Genomic DNA, 25,419 nt, shown 5'->3' with positions numbered 1-25,419 from the left:
CAATTCGTTTGCCTAGGCATGTGATTAATGGATTATTATAAGACACTGAAAATGTCTTACAAAGCAGCTGTACCATTTTGCATTCTCATCAGCAACGAATTCAAGTTCTCATTGCTCTGCATCTTTACCGCCACCACTTTGTTGTCAGCTTTTTGGATTTCAGCCATTCTAACAGGTATGTTGTAGTATCTCATTGTGATTTTAATCTTCATTTCCCTAACACATGATATTGAACACCTTTCCTAAATCTACTAGCCATTTGTATAGTTCCTTTAATGAAGTGTCTGTTCAGATCTTATGCACATTTTTAAATAGGGTTGTTGATTTTCTTGTTTTTGAGTCTTAAGGGTCCTTTATATAATTCTGGCAAGAAGTCCTTATGTGATTTACAAATATTTCTAACAGTCTCTGGATTCTCTTTTCAATCCTCTTAACAGTTTTCACAGAGCAGTTTTTTAATTTAAACAAGCATAGCTTATCAATTTTTCTCTTTCAGAGATTGTAGTTCCACTGTTGTGTTCTAAGAAGTCACTGCTAAACAAAAGATAAGTTGGCTTTTCTCCTACATACAGGTTTTTAAAATGGTGTCGTTTCTTTGGATCTTGGTTGGACTTTAGTTACCTTAGCTCTCCAGACCCCTAAGTTCACTTCTTCCACGAGGGAAGACTACTGGGTTCCATGGCACGCAGCCCGGAGACTGCCTTCAGGCCGTAAGCTGGAGCAGTCATAGCGCAGCTCATGGCTTTTCATCTCTCATGAATCAATAGCGTTCACTGCCTCATGTTCAATGTCTTAAAAATAGTTATTTCATATGTTTTGTCTGATATTTGTTTTAGGAGGGAGGGTAAATCTGGTCCTGTTCCTCCACTGTGGTCAGAAGTAGAAGTTCAAGTAATTTAATTTCATATTGTTTAAAGAAGTGAAATATATCAAAAAATCATAGCTCATGACATTTCAGGTTAGTCACTTGACAGCGATAAATCTGCAGTTATTGGAGCCTGGCACCATGGCAAACAGCTTGAGAACAACATTAAGTCACGGATGGTTACTATCCTGAGACTCAAAGACACTTTCAATAAATTTGTCTTCACTATTTTAATTACAAGCACTATTATTAAGATAAAATTTTACAGAGATTAAATTCATCCTGTAGGAGAAAATTAACAGATAATTCGTTTTCCTGTATCCTTTATTTCTCTCGTTACGTGGAAGTTGTCATTATGAAGTCATTATAGCTTTGAAATAGTTTCACCTAGATACACTTAATATCAGATTCAGATACACAAACACACACACACTACCATGGTCTAACCAGCTCAGTCACAAATATCTCAAAGGGTTCTGGAAGTCTCCCCAAACAAGTTAACTGTACAAACACATGCAAGAAACATTACCTTTCTCATCAGGAAGAGACGGCACACTGTCACTTCGCAGAGAATCATCTACAGCAGTCTGAACTTGTTCATCAATAGAACTCTCCATCTTTTCACCATGAAGTTTCCTCTCATTCTCCTTAGAAGATGGAACTGAAGGGCTTTCTTGACGACTGCTACCACTACTACTTCTGTTTACAGATATTATAGAAACAAACAAACAAAAAAAGAGTGATAAGGTTCGTAAATTCAAAGTAAATTTATTTGGCAAGGGGAATGTGCTTCATGATCAAGGTATGAAATGATGAAACAAGTAACATAAAACATAAAATGCGAAGTGGACAGAGATCTGAGAAGAAACTATTGTAGAAAAGACAATGGCTTCACTCTTAAATAGTCATGAAAAGCGAGCACTAATCTCAGACTATCACTTCCCCCTTTTCCTTTCATTTTAAAATCAAAATCAAGGAAAAGGGGCCTCTATTTGGCTGTTTCAACTTCCTTACTTTTCATCAACATCACAATTAATCACAATCAGCTTAATTCCAACTACTCTACTATAATCCTTCTTTCAAACTCAACCTAAACTTGAATTCCCAAATCCAATGGATAATTTTTCTGCAGTATTATATGGTCTTGATCTCTACCTCCTTCTTTAAAAGCACCACTAGCTAAAGCAAATGTAGTAAAATGTTAATATCAGTATAATGTGGATAAAAAATACTTAGGAACCTGTATTATTCTTGCAATATTTTTATAAGCTTGAAATTTTATCAAAATTAAATGTTAAGAAAAAGACTTCTCTTTCTTACACTCTTTGTTTCTACCCTCACCAGCTTTTCTATCTCCCGAACCAGTTTTTCTGTTTCTTTCTTGTCCTTTGAATTTTCCTGGCTTTTCTTAAAATGATGGTGATTCCCAGAGTTTTGTTGTTGGTCCCTTTCTCTTTTATGCTATATACTGTCCCTTGGCAATCTTATGCATCTCTGTAATTTCAACTACTATCATTCAGATTGAGCCTTAAATCTGTATCAACTAGTTCTGCCTTCCCTTGACTTTAGCCTCAAGTTTCCAAATGCTTAGTGAATTTGTTTTCTTTTATTTTTTTTATTATGTTCAGTTAGCCAACATATAGTACATCATTAGTTTTCGATACAGTATTCAACGATTCATTAGTTGTATATAAGATCAGTGTTTTCCTTCCTCCTCCTTTGCTTTCCTTATTCATTCATTTAAATATACACAGAAAGAGAGAGAGCCAATTACAAGCCATGTCTTAAGATCCTCTCCATAAGCTATATCCTCTTCTGAAATGCCTTTCCTTCCCTGCCAACCTATTTAAGACTGTTCTGCCTCCCTGATTTAAGACTTAGTTCAAGTATCATTTCTGTAAAGTGCTTACACACTTCTTCTCCCACTCCCAAGGAAGGTTTGGTACCTCTCTGCATTTATACTGGTTTTTTTTTTTTTTTTTGGTATGTTTCTATAATTGTATTTATCAGAATACTGTGCAATTATGTGTCTGGTTTAGTAAATGTTTTGGAAAGTATAAACCATATGATATAGCTATAAGGTAAAAGAGATAAAGCAGGAGAGAGCGACTGCTTTGGAGTCAAAAGGATATGGGATTAATCTCAATTACTCTACTTAGCAGTTATGTGCCAATCATTCACTCAGTAAACGTGAGGTAAACTGCCTACTGCATGTTAGGTATTTTGCTAAGTTCTGAGGACAGCAGTACAGCATGATCCTCACTAGGATGGCTATAGTAAAAAAGAGAGACAATAACAAATGTTGGTGAGGATGTAAAAAAAAAAATTAAATTTTTAGTGGGAATGTGAAGTGGAGCAACTGTTTGGAAAAGCATAGCAATTTTCCAAAAAGCTAAACAGAGGTATTTTATGACCCAGCAATCCCAAAATACCCAAAAAGAAATGAAAACCTATGTCCACACAAAAACTTGTATATACAGGTATATAGCAGCACTATTCATAATAGTCAAAAAATAGAAGCAATCCAATGTCTAACAACTGATGGTAAATAAAATGTGGGATATCCATACAAGACAATATTACTTGGCCATATAAAGGAATAATATACTAATGTATGATAGATAAACCTTAAAAACATTATACTAAGTCAAAGAACTAGTCACAAAGGACCACACATTGTATGATGCCATTTATATGAAATGTCCAAAAGAGACAAATCCACAGAGAACAGATATACAAGTAGATTAGTGGTTGCCAGAAGCTGGAGAAGAGAGAGCAAAAGAAATGACTAATGGGTATGGGCCTTCTTTTTGGGGTGATGAAAATGAAGACCTCAAAGAATTTCTAGTGTACTCTATAACTGACAAGTAAAGTAACAAGAGATAGAAGGTGGTAAAGGCTCAAACAGTTATATATGGAGTGCTATGGGAGAACACAGAAGGGATATCTAAAGCAGACTAAGGGTAACACTGACTCGTGGAGGGGAGTAAAAGTAAATTAAATAAAATAGAGTGGGGAAGGTCTAGAAAGAAGGTATCTCTTGGAGGAGTCCATGATGGCAAAGGAGTAAGAGACCTTAGTTTTGTCTGGTCCCAGGAATTCAGGTAGGTAGCTATTAAATTATTCTGAATACCTGCGAACTCAACTGGAGATCTAAGAAAAGAGTAGCTACAAGTCCACAAACAGAAAAGCCTTAAAAGAAAAGCAACCACTTTCTGCAAGAATGATAAGACAGAAAAACTCACCTCAAAAAAGAGAACAAGAGGCAGTACTGAATTCCAGGGACCTAATCAATATGGATATAAGTAAGATGTTGGAACTGGAGTTCAGAATAACAATTATAAAGATATGAGCTGGGCTTGAAAAGAGCATAGAGAACAACAGAGAAGCCCTACCTGGAGAAATAAAAGAACCAAAATCTAATCAAGTTGAAACAGAAATGACTATTAATGAGATGCAATAAAAAATGGAGGCTCGGGGAACCTGGGTGGCTCAGTGGGTTAAAGCCTCTGCCTCTGGCTCAGGTCGTGATCCCAGGGTCCTGGGATCGAGCCCCATGTAGGACTCTCTGCTCAGCGGGGAGCCTGCTTCCCTTCCTTTCCCTGCCTGCCTCTCTGCCTACTTGTGATCTGTCTGTCAAATAAATAAATTAAATCTTTTTAAAAAAATGGAGGCTCTAACTGCTAGGATGAATTGGACAAAAGAAATAGTAATATAGAAGATAAAATGATGGAGAATAAAGAACCTGAGAAAAAGAGAGATAAACAACTATTAAATCACAAGTGGAGGGGCGCCTGGGTGGCTCAGTGGGTTAAGGTCTCTGCCTTTGGCTCAGGACATGAACCCAGAGTCCTGGGATCGAGCCCCGCATCAGGTTCTCTGCTCGGCAGGGAGCCTGCTTCCCTTCCTCTCTCTCTGCCTGCCTCTCTGCCCAGTTCTGGTCTCTGTCAAATAAATAAATAAAATCTTAAAAAAAATCATGAGGGGAGAACTTGAGACATAAGTGATAAGCAAAATAGCATCAGAATAATTGGGATTCCAAAAGAAGAGGAAAGAGAGTGGGGCAGAAGGTATACCAGAGCAAACTAGAGCACAGAACGTCCCTAATCTGGGGAAGGAAAAAGGCATTCAAGTTTAGGAGGCACATGAGAATCCCCTTCAAAATCAATAAAAAAGGTCAGCACCTCAACATATAATAGTGAAACTTGCAAATCTCAGAGAAAAAGAGAAAATCCTGAAAGCAGCTCAGAACAAGAGGTTCATTACCTACTAGGGTAGAAACATTCGACTGGAAGCAGCCCTATCCACAGAGACCTGGCAGGACAGAAAGGTCTGGCACTCAGAGTGCTAAATGAGAAAAATATGCAGCTAAGAATACTTAATCCATCAAGGGTGTCATTCAAAATAGAGAGATAAAAAGCTTCCAGAACAAACAGAAACTTAAAGATTTTGTGATCACTAAACCAGCCCTACAAGAAATATTAAAGGAGATCCTTTAAGTGAAGAGAGAGCCCAGAAGTAACATAACTAGAAAGGAACAGAGAAAATATACAGAAACTGTGATTTTACAGGTAAGACAATGGCACTAAATTCATATCTTTCAATAGTTACTCTGTCAAGGGGCTAAATGCTCCAATCAAATGACACAGGGTATCAGATTGGCTAAAAAAGCAAGACTCATCAGTATGTGTCTACGAGAGACTCATTTTAGACCCAAGGACACCTCCAGATTGAAAGTGAGGGGGTGGAAAACCATGTATCATGTTAATGGACATCAAAAGAAAGTTAGGGTAGCAATCCTTTCATCAGACAAATTAGATTTTAAACCAAAGACTGCAATAAAAGATGAATAAGGACACTATATTATAATTAAAGGGTCTATCCAATAAGAAAATCTAACAATTGTAAATATTTATGCCTCTAACATAGGAGCAGTCAATTATATAAACTAATTTGTAACAAAAAGAAACACATCAGTAATAATACAATAATAGTAGGGGACTTTAACATTCCACTCACTGGAATGGACAGATCATCTAAGTATAAGATCAACAAGGAAACAAGGGCTTTGAATGGCACACTGGACCGGATGGACTTCACAGATAATATTCCAAGGATTCCATCCTAAAGCAACAGAATATACATTCTTCTTCAGTAAACATGGAGCATTCTCCAGAAAAGATCACATACTAGATCACAAATCAGGTCTCAACCTGTACCAGAAGACTGAGATCATTCCTTGCATATTTTCAGACCACAATGCTTTGAAACTGGAACTTAATCACAAGAGGAAATTTGGAAAGAACTCAAACACGTGGAGGCTGAAGAGCATCCTACTAAAGAATGAATGGGTTAAAAAAAAAAAAATGAATGAATGGGTCAACCAGGAAATTAAAGAACTTTTTTAGCAAAGGTGGTCCTAAGAGGGAAGTATATAGCAATACAAGCCTTTCTAAAGAAACAAGAAAAGTCTCAAATATACAACCTAATCTTACACCTAATGGAGCTGGAGAAAGAACAGCAAATAAAGCCTAAATCCAGTAGGAAAAGAGAATAAAGATTAGAGCAAAAACCAATGAAATAGAAACCAAAAGAACAGGAGAACAGATCAACGAAAGGAGGAGCTGGTTCTTTGAAAGAATTAATACAACTGGAAAAAACCTTAGACTTATAAAAAAGAAAAGAGAAAGGACTCAAATAAATAAAATCATGAATGAAAGAGGAGAGATCACAACCAATACCAAAGAAACACAAACAATTAAGAACAGTTAAGAACAAACAGTTAAGAAATAAGAACATACTATGAGCAATTACATGCCAACAAATTAGGTAATCTGGAAGAAATGGCTACATCCCTAAAGACACATAAACTATCAAAACTGAAACAAGAAGAAAGAAAAAACCTCAACAGACCCATAACCAGCAATGAAATCAAAGCAATAACCAAAAATCTCCCAACAAACAAGAGTCCAGGGCCTGATGGCTTCCCGGGGGAACTCTTCCAAACATTTAAAGAAGAATTAATACCTATTCTTCTATCCAAACAATAGAAATGGAAGGAAAACTTCCCAATTCTTTCTTTGAGGCCAGCATTACCTTGATCCCAAAACCAGACAAAGACCCCCACCAAAAAGGAGAATTACAGACCAAAATCCCTGACGAACAAGGATGCCAAAATTCTCATCAAGATACTAGCCAATAGGATCCAAGAGTACATTAAAAGGATTACACACCACAACCAAGTGGGATTTAATACTGGGTGGCACAGGTGGCTCAACATCCACAAATCAATTAATCAATCAATACACTACATTAATTAAAAAAAAAGGGGGGCGGGGACAAGAACCGTATGATCCTCTCAACAGATGCAGAAAAAGCTTTTGACAAAGTATAGCAGTTCTTCTTGATTGAAACTTTTCACAGTGTCGGGATAGAGGGAACATACCTCAATATCATAAAAGCCATCTATGAAAAGCCCACAGCAAATATTATTCTCAGGGCAGAAAAACTGAGAGCTTTTCCCTTAAGGTCAGGAACACATCAGGAATGTCCACTATCACCACTATTGTTCAACACAGTGCTAGAAGCCCTAGACTCAGCAATCAGACAACAAAAGAAATAAAAAGCATTCGAATTGGCAAGAAGAAGTCAAATCCTTACTCTTTGCACATGATACTCTATGTGGAAAATCCAAGACTCCACCCCAAAATTGCTAAAACTCTTACATGAATTCAGCAAAGTGGCAGGATATAAAATCTATGCACAGAAATCAGCAAAGGCATTTCTATGCACTAACAATGAGACAAAAGAGAGAGAAATTAAGGAGTTGATCCCATTTACAATTGTACCAAATACCAAGATACCTAAGAATAAATCTAACCAAAAAGGCAATGCATCTGTACTCAGAAAACTACAGAACACTCATGAAAGAAATTGAGGAAGACACAAAGAAATGGAAAAACTTTCTATGCTCATGGATTGGAAGAACAAATATTCTTAAAATGTCTATGCTACATAGAGTAATCTATATAATCAATGCAATCCCTATCAAAATACCATCAATTTTTTTCACAGAGCTGGAACAAATAATCCTAAAATTTGTATGGAAGCAGAAAAGACCCTGAATAGCCAAAGGAATGTTGAAAAGGAAAGCCAAAGCTGGTGGCATCACAATGCCGGACTTCAAGCTCTATATCAAAGCTGTAATCATTAAGACAATGTGGTACTGGCACAAAAACAGAAACATAGATCGGTGAAACAGAATAGAGAACGCAGAAATAGACCCTCAACTCTATGATCAACTAATCTTAGACAAAGTAGGAAAGAATATCCAATAGAAAAGGACAGCCTCTTCAACAAATGGTGTTGGAAAAACTGGACAGCCACATGTAGAAGAATGAAACTTGACCATTTCCTTACACCATACACAAAAATAGACTCAAAATGGATGAAAGACATAAATGTGAGATATCAAGATCCTAGAGGAGAACACAGGCAGCAACCTCTGTGCAACCTCTCAGCCATAGCAACTTCTTGCTAGACATGGTTCCAAAGGCAAGGGAAACAAAAGCAAAAATGAACTACTGGGATATCATCAAAATAAAAAGTCTTTTCTACACAAAGGAAACAGTCAAAAAACCAAAAGACAACAGAACGGAAGATGATATCTGCAAGTGTTTATCAGATAAAGGGCTAGTATCCAAAATCTATAAAGAACTTATCAAACTCAACACCCACAGAACAAATAATCCAATCAAGAAATGGGCAGAAGACATACACAGACATTTCTCCACAGACAACTTACAAATGGCCAAGAGACACATGAAAAAATGCTCAATATCGCTCACAATCAGGGAAATACGAACCAAAACCACACTGAGATACAACCGCACACAACTAAGAATGGCTAAAATCAACAAGTCAGGAAATGACAGATGTTGGCGAGAATGCGGTCAAAGTGGAATCCTAAACCTCTTATCTTACACTGTTGGTGGGAACGTAAGCTGTGCAGCCACTCTGGAAAACAGTACGGAGGTTCCTGAAAAAGTTGAAAATAGGGCTACCCTATGACCCAGCAATCACACTACTGGGTTATTTACCCTCAAGACACAAATGTAGTGACCCAAAGGGGTACCTCCACCCCAATGTTTATAGCAGCAATGTCCACAATAGCCAAACTATGGAAAGAGTCCAGATGTCCACTGACGGATGAATGGATAAAGAAGATGCGGTATAATATATATACACTGGAATACTACACAGCCATGAAAAACCAAAATCTTGTCATTTACAAAGACATGGATAGAACGTGAGGGTATTATGCGAAGAGAAATAAGTCAATCAGAGAAAGGCAATTATCATATGCTCTCTCTGATATGAGGAATTTGAGAGGAAGGGCGGGGAGTTATGGGGGGAAGGGAGGGAAAAAAGAAATGAGATGGGACCAGGGAGGGAGACAAACCATGAGACTCTTTAGGAATCTCAGGAAACAAACTGAGGGTTGCTGGAGGGGATGGGCGGGGCAGGGATAGGGTGGCTGGGTGAGGGACCCTAGGGAGGGTATGTGCTATGGTGAGCGCTGTGAACTGTGTAAGACTGATGATTCACAGACCTGTATCCCTGAAAGAAACAAAACATTACATGTTAATTTAAAAAAAGAAAGAAAATGTGGTATATACATACAATGGAACACTACAAGCCATAAAAAAAAAAATGAAATCTTGCCATTTGCAATTATGTGGATGGAACTAGAGGGTACTATGCTAAGTGAAATAAGTCAATCAGAGAAAGACAATCATTATATGATCTCACTCATAAGTGAAATTTAAGAAACAAAACAGAGGATCAGAGGGGAAGAGAGGGAAAAAACAAAACAAGATAAAATCAGAGAGGTGACAAACCATTAAAATACTCTTAATCATAGGAAACAAACCCAGGGTTGCTGGAGGGGAGGTAGGCAGGAGGATGGGGTAACTGGGTGATGGACATTAAGGAGGGCATGTGATGTAATGAGCACTGGGAATTATATGAGTGATGAATCACTGAACTCTAAATCTGAAATAGTACATTTTATGTTAATTAATTGAATTTAAATTTTAAAAAAAGAAGGTATATCATATGTAATGGCACAAAATAGAGAGAGAGAGCATGGCTCTTTTTTTAGAGAATTACATTAGAGTAGTTGTAATTAGTAGAATAGGGTAAGAGGGGAAATGCCAAGAGACAGGGCTAGAGATGGACCAAAGCTTCAATAATAAAGGAACTTTCATGCTGTACTGAGTGGCTCTAAAGGAATACTAAAGGTTTCAAACAGATGAGTAACAAATTGGCTGGCTGCAAATTTTAGAAAAATCACTCCAGTTACCATGTGGTTAGTGAAGAGACTGGGGAATGGTTTGGGAAAACTGAGGAACCCTGTAGTGACCCAGGTGACAGCCTCAATGAACTGCGTGTCAGGAAGTTTAAATGAAAAACGCATAGTTCCAGAGATATAGTAGGTACTTAATGCCCCACACTAATGTTTTTTAGTCTCATGATTTAATTTTTAAATGAGGTTTCACTTTGACAATGTAGGTATCCTACCGTAAGAATGCTGGAAAAGGAGCTTTGAAAATCTAATCCAAAAACAGAACCATAACTGAAAACTACAGATGTTAATACCATGCAAGAACCAATGACAAAGTATTCGGTCTTCTTTTATAATTATAAAAATTAGTACATACAGTAATGTCAAGAAATATGGATGTTAGCAAAGCAATGCACAATAAACATAGGACTTGGAGCCAGATAAACCAAGGTTCAATTCCTTGGTGTGCTACTATCTGTGTGACCTTGGGCGAGTTTCTTTAGCAACTGCATGAGCCCCTGTTCCCTACTATAAAATGAGGACAGTATCTGTCTTAGAAGATTGCTGTAAATATTAAATGCAGGACAGGGACGCCTGGGTGGCGCAGTTGGTTAAACGACTGCCTCCGGCTCAGGGCGTGATCCTGGAGTCCCGGGATCGAGTCCCACATCAGGCTCCCAGCTCCATGGGGAGTCTGCTTCGCTCTCTGACCTTCTCCTCGCTCATTCTCTCTCACTGTCTCTCTCTCTCAAATAAATAAAATAAAAAATCTAAAAAAAAATAAAAATAAAAAAAAATAAATGCAGGACAAAGAGGGGAACCTGGGTGGCTCAGTGTGTTAAGCCTCTGCCTTCAGCTCAGGTCATGATCTCTGGGATCAAGCCCTGCATCAGACTCTCTGCTCAGCAGCGAGCCTGCTTCCCACCCCCGCCCACCACCTGCCTCTCTGTCTACTTGTGTTCTCTCTCTCCCTGTCAAATAATTTAAAAAAAAAAAAGAAAGAAAAGAAACTGACACGGTGCTTGTAGAAGGCAGGCTCTCAAGAAATGGTAGTTACATTACTACACAGAACAATTATTTTATAAATCAGTTAATCAAATAAGGGAAGTCAGAACTTTGAAGGAAAGACACGATTTCATTTAAAGAAATGAGATTAAGAAGTAAAAAGAAAAAGCACTGTTTAAGCCATTCACCACACTTTACTACATTAAAGTGTTTTCACCTTCGATCATGATTCTTGTATCTTGAAGACTCAGAATAACTATCGTATGAAGGGGAATACTTCTGATGTTTTGAATCAAGGGTCCCTTCTTTACTCTGAGAGGCTGAAACAGATTGACTTTTCCTGCAAAGAAAATAAAAACTGATTAAACATTTAAAGTCTCTCATAAGAGAAGGATTTTAAATGCCATTTAACATTGAGATAAAATCTTGAATAGAAATTATGAAATAGCTATGACAAAGTTTTTAAGAAAGGCATTCACTCATAGAAAAGAATAACTTTTGCTCTGTGAGAAATAAACACAAATCACCCTAAGTATCAGTAAATGTGAATAGGGACTTAAAATCTATGAATTAGAGACAGTCAAAATGTGATGTAAAAAGAGACAAACAAACATGATCACATCACCCAGGCTGCCTAAAAAATTGACTCTTCTTTGTTCCAAGAATAAACTCCAAAATCCTCAGGGTCTGCAATGTCCTACCGTCATCTGAGCCGTGCATCATCTCCCACCATTTTCCCCTTTGTTCTCTGCTCGAGTCACATTCTTCCCTCATTTTCTCCTCCTACATTTGTATGTACTGACCTGCCAATCTTTATCTGCTTTACATCACTGACTCCTTTCCATCCACTGGATCTCACCATAAGCTTTCTTTCCCCAGGAAACCCTTCTCTAATGTCGCTGTACCCCCAGGCTATTCAAATTCCTTCGTTTTAGATCTTTGAGATGTATGTTCTTTTCTCTCATAACACATGTCTCAGTGTGTAAGTGTTCATTCATTTCAGTGAATATTTGATTACAGTATCTATCTTCCCCACCACACTGTATGCCCATAACTATACTCCTAGCACCCACGACAGGGCCTGGGACATAGTAGATACTCATTGCATAGTTGCTGAATGACTGAGTATTAACCTATCCGTTTCAGCTCTGGTCCTCATTTGTTTCACAAAGTCTGGAGCATGCTGTCGTTGGTGGTCATACAGCGTTGTCAGGGGAGCTCCGGAAGCAGTGATGGCATCTGAGATATGAGTTCGAGTCAACTCTGCCATCTAAATAAGAACACACACAAGGCAAAAGTAGATGTGAAAAAAAAAAAATCACAGAAAACTGAGAAGGAGCACAGTGTCTTCGAAAGATCACTGGATTAAGAGCAAGTAAATTCCACTGTAAGAGGTAAAACACTGGGGGCAAGTCATTTAGATTCTTTAAGTCTCACAAAGCTTCCTTATAAAAATAAAAAGCTGGATGGACTACCTGGTTTCTAAGTTTCATCTAACTATAGCAGCCTATAAATTAAAACAAAATCTTCAAGTAATATAATAAGTCATTATAAACCAAAAATAAATCTTCTGTAAGAATCAACTCAATTTCTACTTCCTATATCTGTTTTGACCTACAATGGGAGGTATTTTCCCTATTCACCAGTACGGCAACTGCTGCCTGTATTATGCATTTGGTGTTCATTCAATCACTGCCTTGACAACTTGAAGTGTGTTTGAAATCTTTGTTAATGTTGTCTAAAATTTTCTTAAGAGTCCATGCACAATCCCACAGTACCCAATCCAGGAGGTTCCTGGTCTTTTAATATTAATAACAAAATCATTTCACAAACAATCCTAGATTGTACCTGCTAATATAAACTGAAACTATAACTATAGACTATAATATCCCGTACACAGACAACAGTAAAACTGTTTCTGGCTTTGTTCTTGGTACAGTAAAAGACAAGACACTAACATCACTGTAGGTAGAAAGGAACCATCTTCATACAAGCAGATCAATGGCTTCCTGGGAACAAAACTGGGGACAGAACGGATAGGTGCATGAAGAAACTTTTTTAGTGACGGAAATACAGTTGCCATCTGAACAACATGGGGGTTAGCGGAGCCAATTCATTAAGCAGTTGAAATTTGTGGATAACTTCTAATTCCCCCAAAGCTGAACTACAAAATAGCCTATTGTTGATTAGAAGCCATACCCATAACATAAACAGTTGATTAACACGTATCTTATACATATGTACTTTATACTGTATTATTATAATAAAGTAGGCTAGGGGCACCTGGGTGGCTCAGTCAGTTGGGTGTCTGCCTCCAAGGTCATGATCCCAGGGTCCTGGGATCGAGCCCCACATCAGGCTCCCTGCTCGACAGGAAGCCTGCTTCTCCCTTTCCCAATCCCCCTGCCTGTGTTCCTTCTTTCTGTCAAATAAATAAATAAAATAATAAAATCTTTTAAAAAAATAAATAAAGTAGGCTAGAGAAAAAAAATATTAAGAAAATCCTAAGGAAGAAAAATTACATTTATAATACTGTACTGTATTTGTCAAAAAAATTTTTGCATATAAGCAGACCCTCACAGTTCAAGCCCATGTTGTTCAAGAATCAACTGTATTCTATTCCTCAATTACGGTGGTGTTTATAGGGATGGACAGAGAGGTAAGAAAAGACAGAAATATATAGATATAGATATCTACATCTAATTAGATACCTATATATTTGTCAAAACTCATCAAACAATACACTTAAAATGGATATATTTTATAGTCTGTAAATTATACATCAATAAAATCAGTATATTTTTTTTTTCAAAGATTTTATTTATTTGACAGACAGAGATCACAAGTAGGCAGAGAGGCAGGCAGAGAGAGAGAGAGGAGGAAGCAGGCTCTCCTGCGGAGCAGACATCCCAATGTGGGGCTCGATCCCAGGATACTGGGATCAGGACCTGAGCCGAAGGCAGAGGCTTTAACCCACTGAGCCACCCAGGCACCCCAAATCAGTATATTTTTAAAAGCCTACTCGAGGGCAGACATTTAGAGTTCTCCATTTTTTCTGCCTCTGATCACTCACATGTACAACATACTGCCTCAAGTCAACAGTATTTGGCTCCCACTGAAAGTCACTAATCAAAAGTACATATTTGCTAGATGTTAGAAACTACAAAGACCAAATCTACTCAGACTGACTAAAAGAAAATGGTCTCTCAATGGCCTTACTTCACAGATTTGGCGAGCCACGTCTGTGTTGAGGCGAGCAGTGTCTGCTTGGTGAGTGGCCATTTTACAAGTTGCTTCCTGCAGGACCTCCGCTACTTCCCTTTGTGATTTGACCACTTGCTGTAAGGATTCTGCATGGACCTGAAAATAAAAAAAGTAAAAAGAGAACTTCTGTTATGTCTCAGTCTCTCCCCACTCCAAATTAGCTTTAATTTTAAAATTGTTTTATGGCGCAAATGCCTTGTAAAACAAAATGTGTAGATTTCATGTCTTGAAATCTAGAGTTTAGAGTCTCAAAATTACTGCTGGAGTTTAATTTTTAACTCCACCATTCACGAGTTGATGTTTCTTTAGACAATAAATACTATTATGTACCTCAGCTCTCACTTCTCTAAATTGGGAATAAATCTTAACTCATAGGACTGCTACCAGAGTCAAATGACATGAAATTAACCCAAATGGCATAATGTACTAAAGCATTATTATATCTTTCCTTTTTTACTCCTAGATAATTAAAAGAAAACTGAAGTGACTCTAAAGATATAAATTTAGATTTACCGAACCAGTGCATGCTGCAAATGTTAAGTACCTGAGCTGCTTTGTTTCGGGTTTCTTCTAATTGTCTCTGACACTCCAAAGCCTCTTGTTCAGCCTTCAATTTCAAAAGGGCCAAGTCTCTCTCATGGCGTTGCTGCTGTGCCTTCAAAATAAAAAAATGATCAACTATTAATTCTAAGATACTACACCATTTTAACACAGTGACGATATTACCCGTAATACTATTTTCTTAACATAATTTTTTTGAAGCAACCTGTTAGAACTTCAAGGAAAGACAGCAAATAGAATAGCCCTAAACTGTTATCAAAATTTAATGACCACCTACTATGTGTCAAATAATGCAGTAAAATAAAAAATTTCCAAGGCACACAGGACTAAGAACTCATACAAAAAAGCTAGTTTTAAAGCAAAAGCTGCAGTGCCTAACTCTATAAGAGAGATTAAAATGTCCTATGTATAAAAATAAAGGTGGGGCGCCTGGGTGGCTCAGTGGATTAAGCTGCTGCCTTCAGCTCAGGTCATGATCCCAGGGCCCTGGGATCGAGCCCCGCATTGGGCTCTCTGCTCTGCAAGGAGCCTGCTTCTTCCTCTCTCTCTGCCTGCCTCTCACCGACTTGTGATCTCTGTCAAATAAATAAATTAAATAAATCGTTAATAAATAAATAAATAAATAAAGGTGACACTTCACAACTCAGAATTTTAGGACTCCTTTATTCTGGCTTTACAGGAGTAGTTTCATGAAAATATTGCCCCAGAAAAGGTCCCCTCACCAGGACCTTTTCTTTCCACTATTTCATATAACATTATCAATCAATTTATATTTTTTCATTTCTTCTGAAATTGTGCTAAATACAGGTTTTCTAAAGGTGGAAAGACCGTATATAAAGTTATATAATGCCCTGCATAAATCTGGAAGCCCAGAATTATAATGTATCTCTAAAATGGTAGAGAATCTCAGTGCTATTTTGGATTTCAAGGTAATGGCCACTGCCATGGGATCATTTCCCTAATCCAGTGATTTTTTTTTTAAGATTTTATTTATTTATTTGACAGACAGAGATCACAAGTAGGTGGGGGTGGGGTGGGGAGCAGGCACGCTGCTGAGCAGAGAGCCCGATATAGGTCTCGATCCCAGGACCCTGGGATCATGACCAGAGCTGAAGGCAGAGGCTTTAACCCACTAAGCCACCCAGGCACCCCAATCCAGAGACTTTTAACGAAGCTCTTTTCAGTCCTTCCCCAGTCTCCATCAGGAAGACTTGGAAATGTCTGGGGGAGTTTTTGCTGTCCTGATGACTGGACAGCACTACTGTTATTTTTTGGGAGAGGTACAGGAATGCTCAATCTCTTGCAAAGTATGGGATAGTTCCACACAAAGAATGGTTTTAATTATTTTGGGAAGAACAAATGCAAAACAAAATTGAGAAAAAATTATTTACAACAGCATCAGGAGACAAAATATTTAAGAATAAATTTTAAAATGTGTAAGATCTGTACACTGAAAATTAGATTGCAAAGAGAATTATTTTTTAAACCTAAATAGAAAAAGGTATCATGCTCACAAATTAGAAAATGCCATATTGTTAAGATGTAAATTCTCCCCCCAAAACTGATCTACTGAATCAATGCCAGTCATATCAAAATCAACAAAAATTAAAAATCAGGCCCCCCTCTTTTTTGGTAGAAGCCAACAAACTAATTCTAAAAGCTATAGAGAAATGCAAAAACCTAGAATACCCAAAACCACCTTGAGGAAAACAAAACTGAAGTAATTACACCCTGATTTCATGACTCACTCTAAGAACATAGTTAAACAGTATGGCACTGGCATTAAGGATAGGCATATAGATCAATGGAAAAGAAGAGCAGAGTCCAGAAATAGACCTCCATATAAGCAATTACTTAATTGTTGGTAAAGGGGCCAAGATAATTTAAGTCTTTTTACGAAAATGTTGACGGAACAAATGAAAATCCAGATGGAGGAAAAGATGAACTCTGGTCCCTTCTTCACACTCCATAAGTAAGTAGATGGCTCACACACTTAAATAAATATAAAAGCCAAAACTATAAGAGCTTTTTAGAAAAACATAAAAAAAATCTTTGTTAAAGTATCTTAACATCTTAGGGTAGGCAAAGATATCTTAGAAAACAAAATGAACAGAAAAGAAAAAAATGAAAAACTGGATTTCATTAAAATGAAAATATTCTGCACTCAAAAAATACAGTTTAAAAATGAAAAGACAAAAAAATTTTTTTTAAATTAAAAGGCAAGCTAAGGACTGAGAAACAGTATTTGAAATATATCTGAAAAGGACTTGTTTCTAGTTTCCATATGTAAAGGACTTCTATACAATCCTGTTATGAAACAAGCCAAAAATATGAAAGACATTCACAAAGATGATATAAGAATGGTTAATAAGCACACAAAATGATTATCAACCTCATGAGTCATAAAAGAAATGCAAATTAAAACCACAATGATACCAGTTCACACTCACTAGAATGCCTAGAATACCAATGACAGCAAAAATGTGGAGCAACTGGGACTCTCACAGATTGCTGTGTAAGATAATACAACTACTCTGGAAAACAGTATAGCAGTTTCATATGAAGTTAAGCATATACTTTTACTTGACCCAAGCAATTACACTCCTGGGTATTAAAGCAAGAAAAATGAAAACACACGTTGAATAAAGAGTTGTAAAAATATTCATATTTTTATGAATATAAATTCATATTCACAACAGAAATATTTATAATAGCCCCAAACTGGAAACAATACAAATGTACATCAAGAAGATAAACTGTGTTGGGACGCCTGGGTGGCTCAGTGGGTTAAGCCACTGCCTTCGGCTCAGGTCATGATCTCAGGGTCCTGGGATCGAGTCCCGCATCAGGCTCTCTGCTCAGCAGGGAGCCTGCTTCCTCCTCTCTCTCTCTCTGCCTACTTGTGATCTCTCTCCCTCTCTGTCAAATTAATTAATTAATTAATTAAAAAAAAAAAGAAGATAAACTGTGTTACACTGATCAATGGAATATTACTCAGCAAAAAAATAGAACGAACAAAACAATGGATACAACATGGATTAATCAAAACATTATACCACATTAAATAAGCTAAACACAACAAAGTACAAAGAACAGTTCCATTATGCCTGTTCTAGAACAGGCAAAAAATACTATGGTGATTAGGAATCAGAATGGTAACTGCCTCTGGGAGAGCACATTAACTGAAAAGATCATCCATGGGTGAACTGTCTGAAGCAACAGAAGTGTTCTATATTTTGATTAGGGTTGTGGTTACATTGATCAAAACTCCTCAAACTAGGGGCGCCTGGGTGGCTCAGTGGGTTAAGCCGCTGCCTTCGGCTCAGGTCATGATCTCAGAGTCCTGGGATCGAGTCCCGCATCGGGCTCTCTGCTCAGCGAGGAGCCTGCTTCCTCCTCTCTCTCTGCCTGCCTCTCTGCCTGCTTGTGATCTCGCTCTGTCAAATAAATAAATAAAATCTTTAAAAAAAAACTCCTCAAACTATGCACTTAAAATCTGTGTATTTTATTATATGTAAATACTAAATTTTTTTGTTTTTTTAAAGATAGCAACAGCAACTCCACATAAGAACACTGCTTCTACCTTTATTGGATTTTTTGTTAGCTAAGGAAAAGTCCACATTATCCTGGCTTTATCAAATATCTGGAACTCAGAAACTTTTCTTTTTGGTACAAATAAAGCATTAAAAACAAAACAATAAAAAGTCAGTTATCTCTGACTTGTCAGCAAAAGAAAATATTGAGAATTGCTTGATTAGCTGATTTTCACAGTCATTTAAAAAAACAGAGGAAGAGGAAAATGAAATATTTGAGAGACAATGACTGAATTATTGTTCTGCTACCAAATATTCTATGTTTAACTTTTTTAGTACTTTATATGACAGTTTTCCCCAGGGCTATTTATAAGACTATTTTTTTCTACTTGGCAAGTAAAAGTTTTATATGCTAGTTTTGGTTTTTCACCTCATCATTGAAACTATTTTAAATACCAAAGAAAAGAGAAAAAGCACAGAAAGCTAAAGAGAAAATTCCACAAATACCTTTATGATCTGAGCCAGAGATACACTCTCCTGCTGAGCAAGTGATATGCCTCTAACTCTTTCCACATCTGACAGCTGGCGTACGGACTCCTCAATGGCACTCAAGTAACTGAGTTCTGCCGCCATACGGTGCTGGAGGCCAGCAGGAGAAAAGCGCTTAGAACCTGGAAGGCATAAGTGACTGTCAAATGTACGAGAAACGACCTCTCAGATTTCTGAAATTCATTTTTCATCTTAAGAACCCAAACAAGCTTGCTTTCCACTGCAGTAAAAACTGACTTCTTATTAACACAGTGTACATTTTCCAGGTGTGTTCTGACTTAGGCTGGCAAGGGGAAAAATCACCACTGTTGAGTGTTTCACGCTTTTCAGTATTTCTTTTCCTGCACAATTCTGAATACTTCAAAAAGTAATCACATTCACTTGATGGGATAACATCTTCCTAGAGTTCAACTGAAAAGGGATTTTAAGGGATAGAAGTCATATCTTGAATGACAACTGCACAGATCTACTTGCCTGATGTTGAGGCCGTCTCTGCAGTTGTTCTGCTGGCAGCAAGGTTCATATCGGTAAAAGATGCATTAGGCTTAAATCCTGCTACAGATGGAGGCGTTATTACCGAGGATTTAGATCTTTCTAATGAAGTTCCTGGAAGGTCAAACTGCAACAATTTCTGAGAACTTGGAGACAGGGGAGAAGTTGGAGTTTTCTGAGATCTTCCCTTGTCTGATGAGACACTAGAAGTTTTGTTTCATATAAAGACGTTAGAAAAAGGAAAACTACTTCAAGAGCCAGGTAAACAATTCATAAGAACAGCATGTATTACATTCTTTATTGACATTTAAAAGGCTGTGACTCAGGCATTTAATCATTCAAACGTAGTCGCCATGTTGAATGAACAACCGAGTACGGCTCTCATTGCTAGACTTAGAAAGGTGAATGAGCTAGGCACAAACCCTGCCCAAAATAATAAAACAGAAAAGGAGTTGCAATTAAACTGGCACTTAACTATTTCTTCTACAATGTACATATATAATGAATCACTTATTACAGTATAAGACAAAACTTTTAAAAATACATAGACCTCATATAGCAATAAAATTATAGCCATATATAAAAGGTAAAGTCAAGCCTATCATTTAAAAAATGCCTTAAAATCTATCTCTGAAAGAGAATGAAGTACCATTTTGTATTAAACATTAAGAAATGACAAAACCCACTATTAAGTTATTCCTCTTAACTGAAAAATTCACAGTAAAAAATTATTTTCCTACTAACCATCTCTAAGTACTTTATATGCACTCGTTTGTTTTCATCTACTTCTAATGTTATAGTTCTTTCCTGAACTTTCTAAAAAGAAGTAAAGTCTCATAAGCAGTCTGGAATAACTCTTAATGTATTTATTTCAATACAAGGCAAATGTCTAGCTCCTCTCTGAGAAATTAGACTCATTAAAGTTACTGTTTCTCATAACAAAAAGATGCTGCCATGCACTAAACATTAATTTATTGAATAAATTACTTGAAGATACTTCATAAAACATGTTAGCACAGTTAACGCATTTCTAACATAATAAAACAAGTTTACATTTAGCTTTAATAAAACCAGGAGATAGTTTTCAAAGACAGACATTTCTCTTAAACCCAGCATATAAATATTTAAATAAAAGTAGTCTTGAGAGGCACTCACTTGCTTACAAGTGACCTTTAATTTACTATTGATGGTTTAGAGAACTATTTCTAATAGTCTGACAACCTCATTTATGGAATAGAAAACGAATTTATTACTTCTTTTACTGGATTTCCAAGAAAGAATTCCAACACAATATCAAAATCAAGTATGCCTAAATCTCAATTTTAGTTTTACAAGCTTAATTTGTATTTAATCTGCAGAGAAGATTCACCTAGACTAGCATTTCCAAAACTGCTTCCAACGACGTTAATAAATTTTCAAAAAATAAAAAGGACAGAAAAGTAAAGAGCTTGGGGACAGAGAATGGCTATAGCCAACAAAGTAAAGAAAAAAATAAGTTAAATATTGTTTTAAAAATCTGAGCACCTCTTCATCAAAGCCTCAGATCATAGGTGAGGAAGGTGGCAGGGGAAGTCTAGTCTATAGTACGGGACATTTATCAAACTTATTTGGCTGTGAATTCTTTTTTAGAAATGTTTAACTTTGTTGATTTTGCAAAATAAATCATCAGACTATCTCTAAAGAAAGGTAAAGTTTTCTGACAAAAAAATTAAAATTCAATTTTAAATACAGTAAAAATAGTATTAACAATATAAGATTTACAACATGAAAGCATTAAAATTAATTATCTATATGTGACACCATATTAGAAAGAGCAAACAGTTAGTTTTAAAAGAGAAAAATAAATCCATGTCTTCTCGGAGCTTAACCTTCCAGAAGGACAAAATTAGTGCAGCACATAAAAAGCCATGCAGACAAAGGAACAGAAACTGCACATGAAGCAATCACAAAAGATCATATATAAGCAACAGGCTCAGTGTATAATACTGTATGATATTAAAAAGGGGAAAAGATAGTATGCAAGCTCTCTGTAAACAATATGAGAGTGAGATTTCAAAATCTGCTTGAGTCATCAAATAAGTTGAGAGAAAAGTTCACAGGAAGAAAGGTAATGAGACAAAAGTATGCTATGTAGTTGTGTTGAAGGGGTGGATGAAAAAGATGAGGAGAAATGTAGAGAAAAGAAATGAGGCAGTCTGTGGTAGCCTAGTGAAACACTTCAAATAAAGTTTAGTTCTTGGGAATTCATCTAACAGAGCAGCTGTGAGCTCCCAAGGTAGCCTAAGGAGAGCAGTTGGTTGGTCAGAGGATTGATTCAAGATAACAACAGTGGTAATGGCAGTTAGAATAGAAAGGGGGATTGTGCTGGAGGCAAAGCATTCCTGAGAGAGGATGTAATAGTTTAGGTGAGAGATGACCATATTCTAAAATATAAAGACCCCAACTATGAACAAAACTCCAAAGTCTCTTCAGAAAATACAGCATTTATTGAATGAATTCTCTGAACATCAATGATGCTATAACTTTAATTAAATATCAATTACAGGTATAAAATATACATTACCTTACAGAATGCCCAGAAAGATCCTCCAAAATGCTATCAGTGTCAAGAGTCTGCTCATAATCTCTAACAGAAAGTTTGCTACTGGTCCCAGATTTCTTTCCCTGATGAGAGTCACGTTCTGAGCCAGAGTGTACTTTCTCCTCATCAACAAGTGAGTTCTGAACATTTCCAGTGATTGAATCCAGCCCTATAAAGCAAATTTCTTATAAAGCTGATTCCCAATGTCAGAAGCTACCAAGAAATAATTGATACCTATATTTCAAGAAAGTAATGCAATGTACATATCAGACTTCTTTTAACATTTTTCATATATAAAATAAAGTTGTTCATCCTTCTGTTTCCATTTAAGAAGAGTAAAGTTTCTTCCATTAACATCCCCCCACTTGCTGCTAAAAAATAAATCGCTAAATCGAATGGTAAAGAAGACAAGCATATTGAGTAAGAATGAAGTACTATTCTATCCCTATGAAAAAGTAACCAAAAAAGACTTTTAAAGATAAAACCCAGAGCTGGGAGAAAAATAGTATCGAATGCCAAATGAAGTATACAATCATTCTGAAAAACTTTTTGACAAGAACTACGTAGCCAGATTTCATAAAACTTCTCATATTCTCTCCAAATAATCTTACTTCTAGGACTATCTTTAGGAGATTATTGAAATAAATAAAAATTATGTATTATTGAATGTGTAACTTTAAAAAATTTTGACCTGAATCTCCAACAACTGAAGAGTTGTCTAAATTACACAGGAAAACAGTAACTTGATCATTAATTAACTAGCACTTTGTAATTTAAAATGCACTCATTTTAACTGTACAGTTGGTTAAGCAACTGCCTTCAGCTCAGGTCATGATCCTGGAATCTGGGGATGGAGTCCCACATCGGGCCCTCTGCTTCTCCATATGACCTTTCCCCCTCTCATGCTCTCTCTCTCATTGTCTCTTTCTCAAATAAATAAATAAAATCTTTTTTAAAAAAGGGCCTCATGACTCTTAAGTCTAGTGCAGCCTGATTTTATGTTTCAACAGCAACATGAGAAAACACTTGTTACATTTAAAAATAACAGAAAAAAGAAGAGCATATACACTTTAATGATAGCAAAAATTTTCTAATGTAGATATATGGTTAAAGATCCAAAGAAAATGAAAAAGGAAACAATCATGCTGCACACCCATGTTCACAGCAGCATTATTCACAGCAGCCAAAAGATGGAAGCAGCCCAAGTGTCCTTCAGCAATGAATGAATAAACAAAATGTGGCATTTACATACAATTATATGTTAGTCTGTCTTGAAGGACATTCTTTTTATTTATTTATTTTTTTGAGAGAGCACACATGCATGTGTGTGTATGAGAGGTGAGGGAGGCAGAGGCAGGAGAGAGAGAATCCCAGGCCAAGGTGCTGAGCATGGAGCCCAAAGCTGAGCTTGATCTCAAAACCCTGAGATCACAACCAGAGCTGAAATCCAGAGTCCAATGCTTAACTGACTGAGCCACCCAGGTGCCCCAAAAGGAAGAACATTCTGATACACACTACAACACAGATGAATCTTTGAGCACATTATGCTAAAATAAGCCAATCACAAAAGGACTAAATTGTACGATCATACACTTATATGAAGCACCCAGTGTAGGAAAATTCATAGATACAAAGTAGACATTTGTTACCAGAGGCAAGGGGGAGAGGAAAATGAGTTATTACTTAGAGGAATAGAGTTTAGGCTGGGGATGATGGGAAAGTTTTGGAGACAAAAAACAGTGACAGCTGCACAACCTGAATGTACTTCAGAACACTGAACTATACACTCAGCAACGGTTAAATTGCCTAGTCAAATTCAAAGACAAAAAAGTAGAATGGTGGCTGCCAGGAGTCCAGTGAGGAGGGGAAGAACCGAGGAATGGGAAGGCACTGTTTACTTAATGGGCCCAGAGTTTTACCATGGGAAGATAAAGAAAGTTCCAGAGATGGATATGATAATGGTTACAAACAGTGAAAAACAAATCACAACAAAACGAAAAAACCCAACCTCTCAATGCCACTGAACTGTACAGTTAAATTGGTTAAAATAAGGGGTAGAAGGTATTTGCAAAGGATATATTCAATAAGGAGTTAATATCCAAAATAGATAAGAGAAGTGACACAACTCAACACCAAAAACCCCCCAAATAAACGTAGTTAAAAATTTAAATAATCTTCCTTAAAAATTTAAATCTTATTTAAAAATAATCTTATTTTTAAAACCCTTATTTAAAAATCTTATTTAAAGGGGCTCCTGGGTGGCTCAGTGGGTTAAAGCCTCTGCCTTCAGCTCAGGTCATGGTCTCAAGGTCCTGAGACAGGCCAGCATCGGGCTCTCTGCTCAGTGGGAAGCCTGCTTCCCCGCCTCTCTCTGTCTGCCTCTCTGCCTACTTGTGATCCCTCTCTCTCTCTCTCTCTCTCTCTCTCTCTGTGTCAAATAAATAAATAAAATCTTTAAAAAAAAAAAAAGTGTTTGGGTGGCTCAGTCAGTTAAGCATCCAACTCCTGATTTCAGCTCAGGTTTTGACCTCAGGGTTGTGAGTTCAAGCCCTGCATGCTGGATGTGCAACCTACTTTAAAAAAAAAAAAAAGTGTGGTGATGACCTCCCCATGAGAACATGCTCCTCACAAAGGACCTCCTCCACCTTTCCAGAAGAGGAGAAGAGGAAGCATAAGAGGAAGCCCCTAGTGCGCAGCCCCAACTCCTACTTCACGGAGGTCAAGTGCCCAGGGTGCTAAAAAGTCACCACTGTCTTTAGTCAGGCACAAACAGTAGTTTTGTGTGTTGGCTGCTCCACTGTCCTCTGCCAGCCTCCAGGAGGAAAAGCAAGGATTACAGGATGCTCCTTCAGACAGGGGCAGCAATAAAAGCACCCTGAAACAAGATGAATGGGAAACTATCCCAATAAACAGATTTGGGATTAAAAAAATAAAAAAAGAAAACAAAATCAAAGAAAGAAAATAATATTTAAAATGGCAACTTTTATATTAGGTGTATTTTACCACATAAAAAATAGTTTATTTTATAATAAATATACTCTGCTATAGTGACAGTAATTGGATAACAACTTTTCATTAAAATTTAGTTTAGGGGCGCCTGGGTGGCTCAGTGGGTTAAAGCCTCTGCCTTCGGCTCAGGTCATGATCTCAGGGTCCTGGGACAGAGCCCCGAGTCAGGCTCTCTGCTCAGCAGGGAGCCTGCTTCTTCCTTTCTCTCTCTCTC

The 25,419-nt window shown here is 37.0% G+C and overlaps 1 protein-coding gene and 1 pseudogene across 5 annotated transcripts in view; one reads left to right on the top strand and one right to left on the bottom strand.

The window, feature by feature from the left end:
- The window catches only part of CEP350 (centrosomal protein 350), a 156,935-nt gene that overhangs the window by 67,800 nt on the left and 63,716 nt on the right, over window positions 1-25,419 (bottom strand). For all 5 annotated transcript variants that reach the window (XM_044267212.1, XM_044267214.1, XM_044267216.1 and 2 more), the window contains 8 exons: window positions 22,179-22,365; window positions 19,598-19,818; window positions 19,082-19,245; window positions 15,025-15,135; window positions 14,436-14,576; window positions 12,350-12,486; window positions 11,434-11,556; window positions 1,395-1,564 (listed from right to left, as the gene is read on the bottom strand). In XM_044267212.1, coding sequence (XP_044123147.1) covers window positions 1,395-1,564; window positions 11,434-11,556; window positions 12,350-12,486; window positions 14,436-14,576; window positions 15,025-15,135; window positions 19,082-19,245; window positions 19,598-19,818; window positions 22,179-22,365 — 1,254 coding nt within the window. The remainder of the gene's footprint in view (window positions 1-1,394; window positions 1,565-11,433; window positions 11,557-12,349; window positions 12,487-14,435; window positions 14,577-15,024; window positions 15,136-19,081; window positions 19,246-19,597; window positions 19,819-22,178; window positions 22,366-25,419) is intronic.
- Window positions 24,740-25,318, top strand: LOC122918580 (annotated as a pseudogene).

This window comes from Neovison vison, chromosome 10 (assembly GCF_020171115.1).
Source record: "Neovison vison isolate M4711 chromosome 10, ASM_NN_V1, whole genome shotgun sequence".
Lineage (NCBI taxonomy): Eukaryota > Metazoa > Chordata > Mammalia > Carnivora > Mustelidae > Neogale > Neogale vison.
Note: the sequence above shows the minus strand (reverse complement) of the source record. Positions and strands in the feature narration are given on the sequence as shown.